This window comes from Coffea arabica, chromosome 6c (genome assembly GCF_036785885.1).
Source record: "Coffea arabica cultivar ET-39 chromosome 6c, Coffea Arabica ET-39 HiFi, whole genome shotgun sequence".
In the NCBI taxonomy this organism is placed as follows: Eukaryota; Viridiplantae; Streptophyta; class Magnoliopsida; order Gentianales; family Rubiaceae; genus Coffea; species Coffea arabica.
This window is the reverse complement of record NC_092320.1, coordinates 45255062-45275461: the sequence shown is the minus strand read 5'-3', so window position 1 is coordinate 45275461 and position 20400 is coordinate 45255062. Positions and strand designations below refer to the sequence as shown.

General features: G+C 35.3%; 1 protein-coding gene across 2 annotated transcripts; it reads right to left on the bottom strand.

Moving 5' to 3' along the window:
* Positions 1-5481: 5481 nt before the first annotated feature.
* Positions 5482-19689, bottom strand: LOC113692691 (protein DETOXIFICATION 24-like). Of its 2 annotated transcripts, XM_027211178.2 has the most exons (10): positions 19506-19646; positions 17030-17079; positions 14063-14312; positions 9277-9818; positions 7315-7401; positions 7181-7237; positions 6849-7087; positions 6541-6659; positions 6304-6390; positions 5482-5906 (listed from the first exon to the last, which is right to left on the bottom strand). In XM_027211178.2, the coding sequence occupies exons 3-10, from the start codon at positions 14306-14308 to the stop codon at positions 5826-5828; spliced, it is 1458 nt and encodes a 485-aa protein (XP_027066979.2). In that variant the 5' UTR covers positions 14309-14312; positions 17030-17079; positions 19506-19646; the 3' UTR covers positions 5482-5825. The 2 variants fall into 2 exon arrangements, with proteins under 2 accessions (XP_027066979.2, XP_027066978.2); XM_027211177.2 differs by lacking the exon at positions 17030-17079 and having other exon boundaries at positions 19506-19689.
* Positions 19690-20400: the final 711 nt, after the last annotated feature.

Below are 20400 nucleotides of genomic sequence, written 5' to 3'. Positions count from 1 at the left end.
CACAAACTCTAGATCTTTCTCTTTTGGTTTTTGTTCAAGATCAAACTAAGGTTGTCATAGCAAGAAGATGGAGTTTTCTTCCTTCCCTTGGAAGCCCTTAAGGTGGACGAAATTTTGAAGGAAAATGAAGCAAAGTTGGTTTAAAATTCCTCTAATCCTTTGGTCAAACAAGATACATGGCTAAGGTTTTGCCACATGTCCACTTACTTGTCCCATTCTTTCTTAATCTTTGACTAATGGTGTCTTAACCTTTCCAAGTGCACCAATCATTCTTTAACACCTCTAACTAACCTTTCCAAGTGCACCAATCATTCTTTAACACCTCTAATCCTACATGTAAGATCTCTACCACTAATATAAAGACACTTGGTAAAATGCAAGTGGTGTATAATTAAAAATCAACTCAAGAAAAATGTTTTACTTCAAGTAAAAAGGAATGAAGTGTAATGCATGAAAATTATTGTAACACCTAGAAAATATAATGTAAGGACATATAATATATGATTTAAATCCTATGATAAGGCTAATAATTTGAGGAAATTGTATTTTAAAGTGAGAGTCAATACAAGGGATTTGTTGTAACACATTGTAAAATATAATGCTAGGGCATATAAGAGGTGGTTTAAATCTTGGTGCAAGGCATGTAGTTTGGGAAAATTGTATTTTAAAAATGAGGGTTCTCACAGATCAAAGGGTTGAAAATCAGCAGGAATGGATGTGACGGCCCCACCTCCCCCTAAGGCGAACCAAAGGGTTTGGCGAGTCGCCTGCCCGGCTCTCGCCGGGACTCAGTCGTTCCTTAATCAAATCCAGAATAAATCACAAGAATAAATAGGGCAGCAATCCAAACTTAAAGCGGAACTTATATATATTGCTATCTCAAAAGGAAGTACAGCCATCAAATGTACAAAGGTTCTCACTTCACCATACAACCAGCCCGTGCCAAGCACTAGGGCGAGAACCATTACAAAAGAAACAAAATACCTAGACTAGGCTAGTCTATGCTCTCAACCTGCTCGCCGTCCCCTGTTAAGGAAAACAAAACTAAAGGGGTGAGCTAAAAGCTCAGTGAGGTTCCGAACAGATAATCAACAATCAATTCAATACATTAAACATGGAGTATTAATAATTCAAGGAACATTTACAATGGAAAGCGATAGTAACATTCATTAAAAGGATACGGGCTCACATGGAGCTATTCGTTTGTTCGGTCGTTCCCCTGACATTTCCCCTTATTCCTCCAATCGTTTGAAAATACATTTTTTGTAAGTAGAATCCCTCATTCATCCTTTTGTTCGTTTATCCCCTTTTCCGGACGTTGACCGGACTCCACCCATCCGACCATTGGCCGGACTCCACCCATCCGGACGTAGCCGGACTACAAGGTAATACTCGAGTATACCAAATTCACCCAGGGTCACCATATCGCCCGACCGAGTCCGCTTCTGGCTCGAGTCGATCGGTAACGAAGGGCAGGGCCCAATTCAGCCAAAAGGCTTACATCATGCGCAACTAATGTTTCCATCATTAAATCATTGAAAATTTCACGTTTCATTAAGGTCGAGCGCGATAAAGTACACGCTCGCCTAGAAAACTCGTTTTAGAAATCCTTGAAAGCACTTAACACATTATCAAACAACAACAACAAGTCATGAAGTCCGGGAGAATATAACAAACAAGGAACACTCACCTAGATATGCAAAATAACGTGCAAAATATCCTTCCGGATATTACCCTTAGTCACCAATGAAACCTAAGGTTGAACAAGAGAACATATTACAGTTTATCGAGCAAAACATTTAAGGGAAACAAAGAAACCCGACTAATTAGGAGTAAAACGTGTAAAGATGACTTTCAAGTAAGAAGAGGGTTGTTTGAACCCCAGGATGAAAAATCATGTTTTAAAATGGAAAACCGGTCATGGTATTGGCCAAACAAAAGTATACAAGTTCAAATAGAAACCTAGCCCTCGAGTGAAAATTTGGGCACCACGCCCTTTGTGTTTACCTAATTTTCCAGCCATTTTGGCTTCATTATTTTTCCTCAACCACAACCCAACATCACTCATAAGCAATTCAAGTCAAGAGCCGTTCCATAGGCTCACAATATCATAAGAATAAGAATTACAACAATCACAAGTGCAGAAATTCAACTTAGCACAAGACAGATTTGACGTACGAATGCGGAAATAACATATCCGAAGTTACGCTTATCGGATTGAGACAAAACCTATGCTGTTTCGAAGCTAATACACAGAGTTACAACATTCATGAAGGTCACTTAGTCCAGTTCCTAATGTAACTTAGTCAAATTCTCAAATTACTAAACCAGAAACCAATTCGTCGGCTGTTTAAATGCAGAACACTGTAATGGACATATCTCAGAGTACACAAGTCCGAATCAGGTGTTATTAGAGGCATTTGAAAGCTAATTCAGAATACTACAACTTTCATGTTTTGGCAAAAAGCTAAATCAGAATGGATCCTAGTCAAAAAACGTGATAAACTGGACTTAACTGATCACACGGACTGCTTGGGAAATACTTAAAACAGTAAGGGTATTTTGGACTTTTCACGTCCTACATTACTCCGATTGAGCTGAAATTTTTTAGACACCTATAAAATACCATTCTCTACAACTTTCATTCTTTGTCCTAAGGCCAATTCGGCCTCTAACATAGGGTTACAAATTCGGACAGAATGATGGGGAAAATTTCCAGATTCTGGAATTTTTTTGTAATCAATGGAACTTTCTCAATTTTCTTGTTCTAATCACTACCAAAACACCTTATACAACCTTAATTGCAACATACAAGCATCATACAACAAATTGGGCAGAAATTCCTCAAGCCCTAGTTCATCATATAAAAGGGGAAAACCTCCAAATTCATCACACCCACTTGCCTAATCATGAAATCAAGCCAAAACTTAAGCTAAAACACATCTTAAAGCAAGATTCAAAGCAACAAACATCATGATCAAATGTTGGTACCTCAAAAGCAAGGCTTGGTAGAGTGATCCTTCACCCCCTTTGATATTTCTTGGTTCCTCAAGCTTCCCAACTCACACCCTCCACTTTAATCGGTTTAGAATTGGATTTTCTCACTTGGTTAGCTAAGATCAAGAAGAAAATGGTTGTTCTTGTTCTCTCTTTTCTCTCTCCCTTGTGGTCGACCAAGCTGCTGAAAATGAAGAGAAAGGGTGCAAAATTTGGTTAAGTAAGAAGACAAAGTGTCTTGGTCAAGAAGCCTTAAGGTGGCGACAAGTGTCGCCACCACTACCTTCCATTTTTCTCTTTCTTTCCCTTACATTTCTAGCCTCATAATTTCGGTCAAACCAGCTGCAAATTAGGAAGATATTTTGTGCAAAAGTCAATAAGCTTGTATAGTAAGAAAAATGGTGGTCAAGTGGTGCGTTTAATCGGTAATGCGCGGGACCCGCCGGTTCGCGCCGTTTTTCTTAAAAACTCACGTACTAGGGTTTTTACTTCCCATTCGCTAACCTTATCTCATTGCTCCTAATCACATATTATTTCTCACTTAAAAGTCACTCTTAATCACCAAATTTGATCCTTGCTCCATACCGAAATTTCATCCGGCGAAAAATCGCGAAAACCCTAATTTGCTCCAATTTTGAAAACGAAGAGTGAAACCCTACTTTCTAGGTTCATTTGCACTTATTGGAGAATGATTGGGTAGTAGGGCCATAATAAAGGAATAATTTCTAAATAAAAGGCATATTTGAGAAAAATATAAGAAATTTGCGAGTCCTCACAATGGACCTGTCATTACTCATCTCTTCTTTGCAGATGATTCCCTCATCTTCTGCAAAGCTGAGAAGCAACAGGCTGCTGAGATTATGAAAATCCTTAAAATCTATGAAGAAGCATCAGGACAACTAGTCAACTTGGACAAATCTGCAGTCTTTTTCAGCAGAAACATGCAAAGTGAGCAAAGGGAAGAGGTGTGCCAAGCACTGGGAGGGATGACCGAGGCTAAGCAAGGAAAATACTTAGGCCTTCCAATGGTGATCTCAAGAACTAAAGATCAGATATTTGGCTTTGTAAGAGAAAACATCAAAAGAAGACTTCAAAACTGGAAAAACAAATTCCTTTTAGCAGGGAAAGAGGTAATGCTGAAGGCAGTTGCAATGGCCATGCCAACGTACGTCATGTCATGTTTTAAGCTGCCAAGAAAGCTTTGTAAAGATATTACTGCTATGATGGCCAACTTCTTGTGGAGAGAAACAAATGGCAGGAATAAAATGCACTGGACTTCTTGGGAAAAAGTGACACGGAAAAGAAATGAGGGAGGACTTGGATTCAAGGATCTTGAAACCTCAATAAAGCACTGTTAGGAAAGCAGATATGGAGGATTTTTACAAATCCAAACCTTCTTGTTAGTAAGGTGTTGAAAGCTAAATACTTCCCTAAGGAGTCTATTCTACATTGTAACCCCCCATCCCCCAAAATGCATCCTGGATTTGGCAAGGATTCATGGGAGCAAGAAGTGTACTGGATAAGGGCCTGATCAGGAGAGTTGGGAATGGAAGGAGTACACGAATCTGGGATCATAAATGGATACCACAGACAGTCACGGGCATGCCTACTACAATTAGACCAAGTAATTGCGAACTGGAAAGGGTGGATGAGCTCATTTGCCACAACAGATGGAACAAGAACATCATCTTTAGAGTCTTCAACAGATATGATGCTAAGAAGATCCTAAGTATTCCCTTAAGTCTGTCAGGGAGGGAAGACAGCTATTTTTGGCAACCACAGGCTGGTGGGTGGTACACGGTCAGCTCAGGCTACAAAATCCAGATGGAGGATCACAGGAATGCAAGGAAGAAGAGCTTAAGATGAAGCTGGCTCAAGTTATGCAGATGGAAGCCAACAAGTGACACAGATGTGGAATACTCTTTAGAGGCTCAACATCAAACAAAAACTCAAGTTCTTCATCTGAAAATGTATACAAGGAGCCTTGCCAGTTAGAGAAACAGGAATGGGAAATCCTATTTGCAGAATCTGTGAAGAGACACAGGAAACAGTTGAACATTTATTGCTAGCATGCCCATACACTATGGAAATCTGGAAGGCAGCTCCTATTCAATGGGAGGGAGCTAAGGATCAGCAGGGAAATTTTAGAAAACTACACAGCGTCTAGAGATTGGAAAAAAAAATGTACAGAAAATCATTCACGTCCACCGAGTCGCGGACTGTTTGGCTGGCTATTTTTTATAAGTAGGCCTCACGAAAAATCACGTCCACCCAATATGTTTGTCAGATATGAAGATTTTGGAAGAATGTGACTGACGAGACGAGCCATTTTCTAGAAACTCATAGCCCAAATTAAGCCTTACTTCGCATAGAAGACTAGTTGACAAAACTGACTATTAAAAACCTTACAACATTTAGAGATTAAAAACCAACAAAAAAAAAAGAGTAAAAGCATTGTGAAGAATTTGCAAGAACAGGGCACCAGACACAAATTTCAAATCTGTTATTGTTCCTACCCAAACACTTAGCTTTCATGATCTAAGGAAGATAGCCAAATTGTTCACCAGATAACAGTAGTACAAAAAAAATTTTCAGCTCTCGGATTTTCTCCATCCTGCTCGAGTTAAATTGGAAGGCATTACTTACAGGACAATTGAATAGAAATGGCAAACAAGAAACAAATGTTTTGACTTGAAATGAAATTTCCAATATGACAGGGACCACACAGGACGAAATCTTCGCGGACAGCCTCAGCATGCGCAAAATTTGGCAATAACAAAATCAACATTTATGTGGTTCATTAGCCTAAAATCTCTGGTTCTTGACTCTTAAGCAAGATCAGATCTTCCGTTAGATTCTTCAGGAGATCTCAAGTACCATCGCTGAAGACGGTTTTTAGCTCTAATAACCTGTAAAGCAAAACATCATGCATCAGATAATGAACTAAAACCCTTTGTTTTCAGTTTTATTCCCTAATATCTTAACACATCAGGTTGTTCATTTTTTGTGCTGCTTCCAACTCGCACACCAATATGATGATATTCATGCATTTCATTCGTTCTGTTTTTGTGATTTGTGCTTAAAGCATGTTCCTAGCTAACCTACATTAACATGACCTGCTAAACACAACAGAACAAATGTTTCAAAAGATGTGAGCTGAACATGATGATCAAACGTGTTATATGTAGAACTCAAATGCCGAGCACAAAGCCTTAAAAATAGTACTATGTGGAGATTGCTACTAAACATCAGAAGAAAAGCAGAATTTGCCCCATTTTTTAAAGTGATTTTCCTTCAGAGGTTTACCTCTACATCCCAATCTGTCCTCCATGTCATGAAGCAAATTGCAATAGTCTGAGTAATCACCCCACAAAGCATACCAATCCATATGCCCTATCAAACCAAGATGAAGTTTAGAACAGAATCAAGTTATGCTGCTGTTACATCAACTGATACAGTTTTTGATGAATCAAGAATTACAACATAGTGGTCAACAGTATTTCAAGCTATGAGAAATGTCTCAATCAAGAAAGCATCATTTACCTTAACTTGAAGATGAGCAGCATATCCAAGCAAAGCTCCAATTGGAATTCCAATTAGGTAGAAGCAACAAAGATTGATAATTGCAACTGTGCTCTGTAGACCTGCTCCTACTGCCACCCCTGAAAGCAAAATCTAAATGTTAGGATGAAAGGTTTGAAGATATTGCTAAAGACGCATCACACGCATATTTTGGGTATTTTCAAAGTATAAGATAATTGTTCAAAACTTCATAAATTGCCAAAATATCAGATGGTATATTATCTTTGTTGTTCAATCAGGACGAGAATAGAAACAACATCATGACTTACCTGACAGAACTGGGTAGATACTATTGAGCAACACCGAGAAAGCTAATAGAAGAGAAAGGTCAGATACACTTTCTGCAACTTCCTTCTCCTCCGAAAATAAGTATCCAATTTTACTACCAAAGACCAAGCAAAGCACCCAAAAAAATATTCCTATAACAATTGAAGTGCTCAGAAGGACTTTAATGGAAAACTTTGTAGCTTTAGCATCTCCTCTCCCTAATTCATTAGCAATCCGAACACTGCACAAAGAAGCAAGAGAAGCCAGGTCAAAAAGACAAATAGTGCTTCATTGGAGGAAGGGGTGGCAATGATTGAACTCATTCTTAACATACCAAGCAGCACCAAGGAAGCCAAGGCTTATCATGAACTCCCACCCATTGATATTGAGGCTGTTAAAAATCATTGTCATCAATAAAAACCTTAATTGAGTAGGAGAATACTGAATAACTGAGTCAATCATCCTTACCAAATGGAGAAGGCAGATATTGCAACCTCAGCATTTTTCATGTATCCGGCCAGTAATACAAGGACAGCATTGTACCACAACTCTAAGCTATAAGCCAAACAACAGAATTAGAAACAGATGTCAAGTTCAACCAGCAGCAAGTAATTATAGAAAATTCTAAATAAAAAATATAAATCTTTTATTATGTCTTGCTATTTTGGACTTTTTGAGGGACAAAGTCTCCCATTGGTTTCCAAAAATTTTTGAAACAAGTTATAAGCATCTTGAGCCACTTCAGCAATTGTCTATTCAATTTGAGTTGGGATCCCGTGATCTTCCATTTTGGTAACTTGTCTCAAAAGTGGTTTCCACACAGGACTCTGCTACGAAAGATCACAAGGTTCCAGGAATTTATTTATTCATACCTCAAGTTCTTTCCTCTTATGGCTTTGTTAACTTGCACCTCAATGAGCTGCAATAACCTCTTTGAATTTCATTCAGTTTCATGTGTCCTTATCAATCTTAAGTTTCATGTGAGAGAGGTTCAATGACAAGTCTGACATTGGTTTTTCTAAGGATTTCCAAACAAGTAAATAAAGATCTTGGGCACTCCACTCACTGCTAATTGGTATTGAGTTGGCTGTCCAAATGTGTTCATAGGATACCTAGGGAATGCATGAGATGTGATCAGAAGTTCCTCTTTCATTTCCTATATGACAAAAAATATTGGAGACTAGAAAAAAATCCATGATCAAATAGTATGGGCCAGGCATGAATTTCAATGTAGTTCTCTTCCAAATCAAATTAATTTTAATCTAAGTACACAGTTCTACGGTGAGAATGTATACTAGCAGAGATAATTTGAAGAACTAAAGAAGTTTCAGCACACCTACATGGAGCATCTGATTAAATATTCAATTGACATTTGGTTTACTAGAGCAAATATAAATACTACATAAAAGTATGTGTTTACATTTGGTTTAGCATGGTGAGTACTTGTTAATCGAGCGATGTCATTGAGCTGCACTTGAATTTAATTCAGGACCTTTTCACACGCCTTGTAAATTAACCACATTACCGCTTCACATTTCACATTATTTGTGACATCCTAGGCCTATGAAATGTACTAGTGCTTTAACAAGACTTTGGTCCTAACTTATGAAAGATATACTCCATTCGTCTCATTCAATGTCGCATGCATTTTATTTTTGTCCATTTCAAAATACTTGTCATAATTTTAAAAGTCAAAGGAAAAGCCACTGTTTTCAATCTCGTTTCCATACAAATTCCAAGGTAAGAACAGTCAGAAATATATATCCAAGTAAAATTTGGATGGAAGGTAGATCTGGAAACTTTATTTTGTCAGTTCAATGTGTCAAGGACAAAAATTCAATTCTCTTTAACTGTATGCAGCTCTGATCATGACACCTAAAGTAGATGGGAGGAATACTTATGATTGTAGCAAGCTAATTAATTCACATGATTACAAGCAATTTGGAAATATTTGAGCATCAGAATGAGGGACAAGTTTGGGGTCTGAAATCGTCTCTCATAGAAATACTTGTTTATAACATTTTTTTAAAAAAATTAGCTATTTTGGGACCCCAAACTTTTATTTGTGTAGCAGTATCCTACTAAACGCATTAATTTACAGAACACAAACATGGTTCTCTAATGCTTGACACAAAATTAACCTGAAGAAAGTTAGGAAAAAAAAGGCAACTGCTTATTCTGATTATGCTAGATGAGGGCAAATCAAAAAGTAACATCGTATCCTGATTGTGTTAAATGTACAGATAACGTCGATTAATAATAACAGCGATTTCCAAACTCAGGTATCTTTTACTATAGTTCTTTTTTTACTGCATCCTGTTATATGACTATTTCTTATTCTCTCTGCATTACCGTGATAATATTTTCTTTAAAACAAATGGTTAGTCCTTTAAAACAAATAACTAAAAAGAAAAGGATGAAAAAACTTACCAAACCATCACACCAGAAGCTATTGAGAGCTTCACTACGGGCCATATATCCTTAAATGCAGCTGTAGTAAATCCTTTCCATGAGTCAGGGCACCAACCACCAAAGATGTAAGCAAACTCACCAAACACCACAAACCATGAAGAGATACTAAGTGCACCCATTGCACCACCAACTCCCCAGTCTAGCTGGTAGACAAAAAGCCAAGACAAAGGAATATGGATAATGAACTGCAAGATGGATAGCCAAGCGATGACCATGTTCTTTTGCTGTGCTTGTAGATACATTTGGATTGTCAAACTGAAAACAAAGTTGTAGATAAAGGGGATGAACCATAGAGAGGTGTACCCAGCAGCTTGTGCTATATCATCTTTTTCACCAAGCAATCTAAAGATGGATGTTCCAAAGATGAAAACCGGTAGCAAGATACTTAGAGTAATAAAATCAACAATCCATGATCTCTGCAGGTAAATACCCATCATATGTAGCTGTCCTGCACCAAATGCTTGCCCACAAAGAGTTTCTGTCGCACTGGACATTCCAATCTGCAACAACAGCACAATGAAGAAAACTGAAGCAGAACATATGAAGTTTGAGAGGACATAAGATGAGGTATGACTGAAATTGCATTCAAGTGGTTAGCTTCATCAAGTTTAGCACTCATGTAAGACAACCAAAAGAATCACAGTCAAAGCAAAAAGGTTGATTGAAAATCAATGTATGCCTGAGCAATAAAGTTGGATTATGAATCTTCCATTTTGTCACATAACATGAACTCAATGCCATGGGTGCTATCAAAGCTGAGTTCAGCAACTGATAATCATTTAGTGGCACAGCATTGAGAAATACGATGAGGCAAACATGCAGATGATATGAAGCCACACAAACATTATTCATTTTACATGATGCAATATGGAATAATTGTACAAGACGGAAAAAGCAGAGTTCCAATTTAATATCTGTTCATGAATAGTTTTTTGAGCCTGTTCATGAATAGCTAGCAGAGAAAGAGACCTCGGGGTCTAAAATTACATAAAAATGCCCAACCATTTTAAACAAAAAGAAATATCAAAACCAGACACGTACATAATCCACTCAGAAATATCTAAAGGCTCAATACGAAGTATACTTCACCTTCAATAATATTTCCACAGACTACCACCAGTCATACTTTTTCAGGGAAGAATAATCACTCCAGCAAATAGCATCATTAAAGATCAATCCAGCAAATAGCATCATTAAAGATCAATCCAGCAAATAGCATCATTAAAGATCAAAGTGATAACCGCCTGAGAGGAAAATAACTATATAGGACTTTTATTAGTTTCTTTACTCCATTAGGCAAATACACACACGTAAATGCAAACTTCACTGAAAGCTTTTGGATTGAATGCCATATTTGTTAGAAAGAATGCAGCTCAATCTTCAGTTAGAATCATTATTAAGTCTTCTTCTGTCTTTGCCAGATTTCTATGCAAGAACTTTTGCACCCTGTAAGTTCCTTAACAGCCCTATTAAGTGCTTGACAAGATTAAATAAGCAATCTAATTGCTTCCCATCTGCTTCAAAATTGTAACTATTGGTGTTTCCTAGCACTAATCAGTAACTTAATCCTGAAGTAATTACGTTTGGATTACCTGTTTTTAGGGGTGTTTTTGAAAAATTTTACTATAGCAAAGTTTTTATAGTATATTTTGGGATATTTTTAGAAAATATTTTGGAATATTTAAGAGTAGAAGAGTTTTTACAATATATTTTGGGATTTTTTTAAACATTAAAAAAATTTTACACTACTTTTTAGAGTACTTTTTAAAAATTTTATTTTGAAAAACTAATTTTTCAAAAACTCTTGAATCCAAACAGAGCACATGCCTTGTGATTTTTATAACACTATCTCATAGTCCCTCCTAAATTCCCTTAAACTGGTCAATTAACGATTTTCTTTCAAAACATCTCAAAATTATGCCAGCTAAAATTATTTCGGAAACATTTCTAAAAGCCAAGATATTCTTGATTGTTTGCCTCTACGTTTCGATTCAGTTCAAGTTTTTTTTTTCAAATTTTAATGCATTAATCTTAACTGAAATCTTCTTGATTTATTTTCCATTTAATAGGCAATAACAATAAACCATGTTACAAAATGGTTTCCTTGACCAATTGTACCTCCATAGAGCTCTAGTGTCTTCAATGTTTGGTTTGTCAATTATCCGTCAATGTGTATTGTCGCAATTATGTAGTCATTCCTTCAATATACTTGATTATGAGCTTTATATGCAGCAACTCCAACCAAAGACCAGTGTTCTTAGACTCCAACTAGATCAACCGATCAAGCTGGTCGAAAGCCGATCCGAATCAAATCAAATACTCAGAAATAATGAATGAATTCGGTCAAATCTGGGTTTTATTTGACCAGTGAACCAATAGAACTCGATTAAACCCGGTTTTTCCCCTACCCCCTTTTTTGCCTAATTTTTTAAAAAAAACTTTAACACTTGAGTTTGTCTTGACCCATGGACTGCCGATTAAACAACCAAAAAAGACCAAAAAATCTGGAAAAATTAAACAAACCCAACAAAGTGAATAAACGAATCTCCTCTTTTTCATTTTTAAGAACCTTAACCCTAGCTCCTCCACTGCTGCTTCCCAACAGGATTCTCCATCGCCACCACTCCCCAATAGGGCCGCCGCCGCACCTCTGATAATTTTCGGACTTCAAGCATCTACCACCAGCAGCTCCTTCGGACTTCAAGCTCAAGGCTCAAGCCAACATTTCAAATTGGTAATTTTCACCATTTTTCTTACACGGGGACCGGTATTTGATTGCAGCTTTTCCTTTTTTTCTATAATTTTTTTCTTACGACTGGAATTGATATGAACTTAAAATATTTTGTCTATTCTATTTTCACAGCTAAGGTAATTTTTTGCTTTCACTATCAATTTTGATACAGTAGTATTTAATAGTAATTGATACCCGATGATTTCCATACTTAGGGTGCGTTTGAAAAATTGAAGTTTGAAAACTGAAAGTCCAAAATCTGAATCCATTAACTTATTAAATTGTTAAGTACCAAATTTGATACATTTGAGTATATATCACATTAAGTGATAAGTGAATAGGTTATCATTTATTTTTTAAAGTAAATTTTGCCCAAGAAATTCAGTGTTACTTAATTAATTCAGATGTTCAAGTTTTAGTTATCAAGCACGTCTAAACATGTTAAAATCTAAACCCATTAACTTTAAGCGCTGAATTGGGTTATCAAATAAAGCCTTAAACACAGTTACTAGAACCTTTACTTGAATATTGAGATTTTGATTACCAAATTTATTGTGCTGTTTTTCTTTCATTCTGTCTTCTAATGCTTAACATTAATGCTTGCAAATGACAAAACCTCTATGTATATTCATTGTTTTGGGTTGTTGTATGCTTTCATTGTTCTTTGATTATAGGATGCTTACCGTTGTGTGTAGCATTTACACTAAAGGTATAGAAAAATCCACCATTTTCTTTACCACAACAAGTTATTATGTAGAAGAAAGGCAAACCAGCAGGGCAATTAGAAGTATGACAGTGGAATTGAGACATGAACTTGTAGAAAAGGTACTCTTACTTCTCAGTCAATTTCAGCTCTTGGGAAATTGTTCTTTAGTATCATAAAACTGTTGTACATGAATGTGTCATGGCAAAAATTTTATGAAAAATTAACAGAATATATCTCATAAATTCATAATAAGTATTCTGGATGCAATATAGAAAACATCACATTTTTATTTGGATTTATATTTGTCAAAGATTGAACATGTATGAGATTTCTATTTTATGAATTTAGTGAATTGGATATGGATTTGGATTTTTAGATTCTTGGTTATATTTTGTAAATTTGATTTGTAGGAAAAATGAATGTGTGTGTATGTGTGTGTGGCGTATTTATGATGTCATCCAATTTGACCATGGGTCGAATCCATTGATCCCTAACCCTTGAACTCAATCGAGTCAATACCTAGCCCGAGTCGGAAATTATAGACAAAAACCATGCCTCCAGATGGCTAATAATTTCTACAAGAATAGGCATAACAGCAAAAGCATCGGAACTATGAACATATTGTGGATGCCTACGGTAAAATGGCAGTTACATTTGGGTTTGTATTTCATACTCCTCTTTCATATGCTCCATCTACTGAATTCTCAATTTCTTATCACGCTACATACAAAGAGGGAAATACTGAACAAATAATGTCTTGCTAATTGATTGCTAACTTTCAGAAGAAATGAAATGAAAGCATATTCAAACTGCCACCAAATGCAAGACCAGTAATCAATTAGTTTTGATGAGATTACTTGTCCTTTGGTGGAAGGAAGAATAAAATTCGAAATCTGATGAGTTCCAGTTAGTGATACCCTATTGCTCTTTTTCCTTCAGACTGTGTGACAGGAGATCTAAGGAATTCTCAAAGTGAAACATTTTGAAGATGCTGGAAACACTATATGTTTGTGCTTGTTTATTAGCATGTACATTTGTAAGTATATAGATTACAGAACACATGACAAGTTTATAACATTGAACCATTCATTCTGTGTGTACATAACAATTCGTTGCAGCTGGTTTATTTGTCTTAGTTACAGTTTATATTCACCTTTCACACCTTGCAAAACTTCTTAATCAAGATGAAGCAATCACTTGGTGCATAGAGTTCAGGTATTAGCAATCTTGAGAATTTACAACCCAGAGAAACTTTTAATGGTCAAAATCCAACATATATAACAACTGCAAGGAGTTGGTGAACATACCAGTATTCCATTTACAAACCGCACGCTGAGAGTTTGTACAAGAGCATAACCAGCAAGATCCAATTCACTAATGTGTCCGACAAATGATTGTGTCACCACTATGCACCCAAATGAAGACACTCGTGCGAGAATACCAGGCAATGCAACCTTCCATATCTTCTTGGATTCATCAGCAATCCGTCCTTTCAAATTAACAACCTCTTCTTTTCCTGAGCTAAGCAGCCTCTCTTGTAGCCCATTGTCCATGGCTCTGTAAGCAAGATGGTATTAAAGAAGCAAATTAATCATCTTGTACTATTGATGACAAAGATCTAAGTTCGGACATATAATTCACAGTTTTCACTCGCAATGGAAATTTGATTGCGCACCCACGATCATAACAGTTTGGAACTTAAGAAGCAAGCACATAATGATTTGACTAGTCATTGTCAACAAATACTAATTAGAAGATTTCCAAGGAATGGTTCCACATTATCAGCTAACCAAGTTTGGCTACCTTGTCTGTAATTTCACCAATCTAAGACACCCCGTCAATCATCTTCTTTCCGGTCTAAATACCATTATCAAAGAAACATATTTCTGAGTTGTTTTCAGATGTTGCATTCAAGTATTTTAAACCACTAACAGCACCAAAATTGCTATGCAGCCTCCAAACTCAAGTATGTAAAGGCTGCTACTCCTTTTTGAATAGGCTAAACTGGAAGCATAAAATTCTGATAGAAAGATCTAATACAGCATATTTTTAGAGGGATGCACGTGCTAGAAATATGAACTCTTTGAGTAGTAGATAAATAGATTCCTGGCAATTATGAAACATTTATCTCCGAAACAATTTGGAAGCACAAAAAATTGAAAGGAATGGCTGTCGAAAAATGATTCCTATCTAGTCACTGGATAATGTCTTTTTAAGAAAAGTAAAAAGGGAAACGCAAAAGAGAACTCCAAGCTAACCACCATAAAAAGTTGCTGCACATGGAAAAGAAGAAAAATATATTGAAAAAGCACAATGACAAAAGTGTGTGTTAGTGTTGCTTACACATTCCTTTAATTATCAAAATCTATTTAAAAAACCTTACATACTTAGATTCAATATTTCACTTTTACCTTTTTCTTTTTTTCTTCTTTTTTTAAGGCTTAAATATAGACCATTGCATATAATACTTAATTATCATCAGTTTATTATAAGAAATTGAAAATTATATATTTAGTAAACTTACATAATTTCTTTTTTACCAACAATTGATGCATTTATAACATTTAATTAACAATTATGCATACTAAGAAATTATTAATTAGAAATAAAATACTTAATATTTTTAGTAAAATATATTCATTTCATTATTGTCCAAATTCGTATATAGTAATAGGAAAGAAGGATGAGGAAAACAAATCTAAAAATTTAAAAAATTTTAAAAAAAAAAAAAAAAAAGTGCATTGGACTCTTAATCATTGAGCGTAATTTGTATGTGTTGCCAATACAAGGAATAATTTGCTGCTAACACTTAATTAGAAAAGTCAAATTGTAATTAAACCTTAAAAAATTAGAAATATAAATAGTATTGGCAAACTTTGAGTCTTATATTCGCTTTTCTTAAGATGTTATTTACCTCTACCATAATCTGCTTAAAAAAAAAATTACCTCTACCTTAGTCAAATTAGCCATGGGATAGCATCATTAACGATTTACAAGTATGATTAAGGAATAAAGTTTTCTTAGCTCAGAACCACTTTTGATTTTTTGCCATCCATGCTATACTTTTAGTAGAAATAATAACGAAGATTTAAAAAATAAAACAAAGGTGCACCTACACTGCCCAAAGGCAGAGGAATATAGATGGGCCCAGCAAATTTATTGCCAAAACGATGGTCTATGCTAGAATGAATAGACTCTGGCCCAGAGCAGTCTCAATCATCATTCAGGAAAATTCAAAAGTAATAATTATTACGTCTCCAGACAGCAAAGACAGCAAAAGGATGAGATAATTCATGACCAATTGCCCGATGCAAAATGTTCAAAGAAAAGAAATTCTTTCAAAAAATGAAGATGCTATGGACTAAAAAAATTTTATATCATTTCAGAATAATTATTTGACAGGTCTAATAATTATTCTAAAATCGATAAAAGAGTTCGAACATACAAGAATTAATAGAAGAGCTCGAACTTTTCTATTAATCCTGTACTAATTATTAAACATGTCAAGTAATTATTCTTCACCAATATAAAATTTCCCGACGTACCAAGAGACTTGTGCCCTTCTACATAATATAATAATATAGTGGCCGTCCATTCCCATTTATTGCATAGACAGGTCACGTTACATCTAGCCAACTGTCACCCAAGCTTTTAACCCAACCCCTTTATGTAGGATTCTAGCTGGATATGCACATTTTTCTGGGTGGTTAGGTAAGTGAATTATGTGGAATGTGCAAACAGAATATGAGAATAGTATAAAAGCTCAACTGAGCCATCTGAACATTGAGCAGCAAATTCCTTCAGTTTATTTATTTAGACATTGTTTTCAAAAAGGGATTAAAAACTCAATAGGTCCCACGATGTGAATGAGCACGTGGAGAACTGATGCCATTCTAATAATTGTTCATATTTTGTATCAAATTGTTGATTAAGGTATAGTATTGTGTGCAAACAATAAAAATGTACGATTATTACCAAACACCATTGCAATTGAAATCGGTTTTATAGCTAAATTATGCAAATGGGTATTTTTTGGATAGCTACATATAGTTATGCGTAGTTACTGACATAACTTAAAAATTCTAATTAAAATGTACCCAAATAGGTTTCGAATAAAAATTAAAAAGAAGAAACTTTTTTTTTTTTTTTGAAAATGATAGAATTATTTTACCCCTTATTATGAAAGTGAAAAAGGTATTTCACGAAATATACAATTTAACAATATAAACTTCCTTAGACTTTATATAAAAAGAATAATATGGATATAGACATACCGATATTTTAGGTTGTTTTCTTCGATATTTTTTAGTACAACATTTACAATCTGAGAAAAATGAGAAAACAGAAATTAAGCAATCATGAGACTTGAAAATATCTTCCAAGTATAAATTTGATTCAAGAGAGCAATTAATATTGTAGGACGAACAAAAAAGTAAGATAATTATTACAACTTATCACAAAGCAAAAATTAGCACATCAAATCAAATGGAAAAGGGCTAGAATAAAAGCGGAATCCAATGGAAAAGGGCTAGAATATCAACATTTATAGGGTACAAAATAATTGAACCCAGCAAAAATAATTTATGAAGTGAAAAAAAAAAAGAAAAAGAAAATGGCACGATTAAATTTGCCAATGCCTGCAGGACTGTTAGAATTCATCTACCTAACTTCAGTGGTAACACAAAAGAATAAGCCAACCAAACTTTGATCGCTAACGTCCAAGACAGGGGCGGAGCCAGAAAAAAATCTTAGTGGAGGCAAAAATAACACTAAAATTTTTTATCTACTCTTTTTCTAATTTTTTAAGCAAAAAAAAAAAAAGTCTCATGCATAAAATCACAATTTCACAAGTTAAAATATTTATCAAATAACTCATTTATTAGTTATTACATTAACTAATCAATTTTCAAATTTCTTTAAAATAGTAATAGTCTCATGCTTTAGAAATATATTTGCAAACAAACTTAAAATAATAATAATAAGAAGCAATTGTACGTTTAGAACATGATTTTGACGGTCTCCTAAAGTTGGTGGAAAGAGCTACAAAATGTGGCGGACCCAAGTCCTAGAAGATCAATTGATTCTTGCAATCTCTAAATAGGATGAAGTGATCAAGAGAAAGAGTAACAAACTTTGGTTGTGGAAAAAAAAATGGCTCTCGTATGTATGTTGGGGAGTGGGGACAACCAAGAGCCAGATGAGGAAAGGGAAATTGGGGAATGTGGACAAAGGAAGTAAATAATAATTGGATGAAATGATAAAAAGAAAAAGTAGTTGGCTTGAATGTGGAAGAAGAGGAACCGGGTGTGAAAGGAAATGGGGGACCACAGGAGTAAAGGGATGACTGATATAATTGGTACTTGACCCTGTTGGTGGAAAAATGGGAACTAGAGGAGGAAAGTGAATTATATAAATTTTATGACCCATTCTTTCATATTTTTTCTAAAAAAAATTCTAGAGGCACCTTTAAAATTATGTTAAAATTGTAGATGTATTATAGGAATTTAAGAGGGGCAGTGGGGGCCGTGCCCCAGTGCCTCCACTCTAAATCCGCCCCTGGTCCAAGATGCCAATGTTGAACTACATTTCTGGATTCATGAAGGCCACGTCTCTCTCATCAATGCACGTGAGACACGACCATAAATCTACACAATACAAAATTGCTAGTTGGCAAGAAATGATTACTGAACCACTGAACTTCGTCTCAGTAAGTAACCACAATCCTTCTCTAACTGTAGATCCAGACTTCGAACCCATTTACAATAAAATAAAATAAATTTAAATAAAGTGTCAAAGCACCTTTTGATCTAGTAGATCTTATACAGCCTAAAGATAGATCCTTTTATACCAAAAATAGATTAGGTTATGCAGGGGAAAAAATGGTATAATATTGCTACCGTCAATTTAACTCGTAACAAACCAAATCAATTCGGTCGACACAATTGTTCCTTCTGAAAAAGTGCGAAACCTACACGTAATTGATTAAGCAATGCATACGTCCATTATAGGAAACTTTTGTCAGCAAATTTGAGGACCTGGTTCCTCTGCGGCGGCTGGCAAAGAAAAACCGCAGAGGAATTGCATTGGGCTATGGACGGTTGGAATTCGGGTCGTAACAATTTTGCTCGATCTCAACCACTCATTTGAAAATAAATAGATTTTCAATAAACGATTGAGATTGAACCAGATAAAATTATGATTTATCAACATTTTCATTCATTTGTCGTGAAGGATTCCGTGGTACAAAAAATCAAAAATGACAGCTCCTTTAAACTTTTCTTGACTTCCTACTTTTCCAACTTTTAACTTGTAGAAAATTTTGTTTTTCTTCCTCATCTTCTCTCAAATTCTTTTATTGTAATTAAAAAAGCACACAAAAGAATATTAAAAAGCCAAAATTTGTCGGAGTCCATTTTCAGGTGAATTGAAATTTAATTTTATAAAATTTCGGAGGATACAAATTTAATTATCAGCTTGTTCAAGAAACTCAGATGATTTCTTCCCGGTCATCCTCTAAGACCAGTAAATAGGCCCAATAAAGCAGAAAAGAGAAAGAAACATAAAATCAAAGAGCTTTTGTTGAAGCCAGAAGTAGATAAAGAAATGTTATCCAAGAAACATGCAAAGAAAACTCAAAAAAGGAAAAAAAAAAAAAAAAAAAAAAAAAAAAAAAAAAAGGTATGCGCAGGCTCTAAACACAGCAAAATATTGGAATAAACGCCATCAGAGAAAAGAAAGAGAGAAACTTACTTGAGTCTTTGTAGTGGTATCTACTATCCACTTGATCAGCTGCTTCAACAACCCCTAAAGCTGCTGCTTGGGAGAAGAAGAAGAAGAAGAAGAAGCAGAGGAAGAAGGAGAGAGTTGGGAGACTCTAAGTCTCTAACACAGTTCAAAAGAGGTAGTAGTAATACTGAATATGTAGAAACTAGTACAAGAAATAGACGAGAAGCAGGACAGGTGGTTTTGGTGGTAATAGGGCAGCTGGTGGCACGTTTTGTACGGGTTTCGCAGGGACACGTGGAAGCTTACTGTCAACAACTACCATGGGGAGGGAGGGAGTGATTGACCGCGAAGACCAAAATACAGCCACCAAAGGTAGGTGACAAAAAGGGGGAAAAAATAAAAAGGTAAGTGAAATTGAGCAAGGCACAAAGGTTAATTAGATTTACCTCCCCCGATGTTTAATCAAACTACCGGGTGAGACGCACCCAATACGTGTGCAACTATCGGACGAGTAGTGTTATTTTTTGTGGAAAAGTAGTAAAAAAAATAGCTCAGCTGTTTTAAAAGCGGTAGTTTTTAAACTAGGAAAGTGATAATTAATTCAAAAGAAGCAGAGTGGTGATAGACAGGTGGATAGTTAAAAGGGATAATTTCAGAAACCTTCTTTGAGTTTTTGAATATTTCACTAGTTTCTCTTCAAATTTTAAAAATTATACTAATTACTTTTGAAATTAATTATCTTATAACATTTAGATTCAACTAGTAATTAAAAAGCAATATTAAGAGAGAGAAAATAATATGATTTCATCATTGCCCCTAATCTACTACATTATTTAGTTAATTTAATATTAGGGGTGGCAATTCGGGTCCAAATCAGGTTGGCGGGTCGGGTTCTGACCTGACTTGTTAGAAAATCTGT

Excerpts from the sequence above, each read along its gene's own strand:
- LOC113692691 (XM_027211177.2), bottom strand. The coding sequence starts at position 14,308 with ATGGACAATGGGCTACAAGAGAGGCTGCTTAGCTCAGGAAAAGAAGAG. Across the intron at positions 7,088-7,180 it reads GGCTTCCTTGGTGCTGCTTG|TGTTCGGATTGCTAATGAAT; the intron begins GTATGTTAAGAA and ends TTCTTTGTGCAG. Across the intron at positions 6,660-6,848 it reads TATCTACCCAGTTCTGTCAG|GGGTGGCAGTAGGAGCAGGT; the intron begins GTAAGTCATGAT and ends TTTTGCTTTCAG.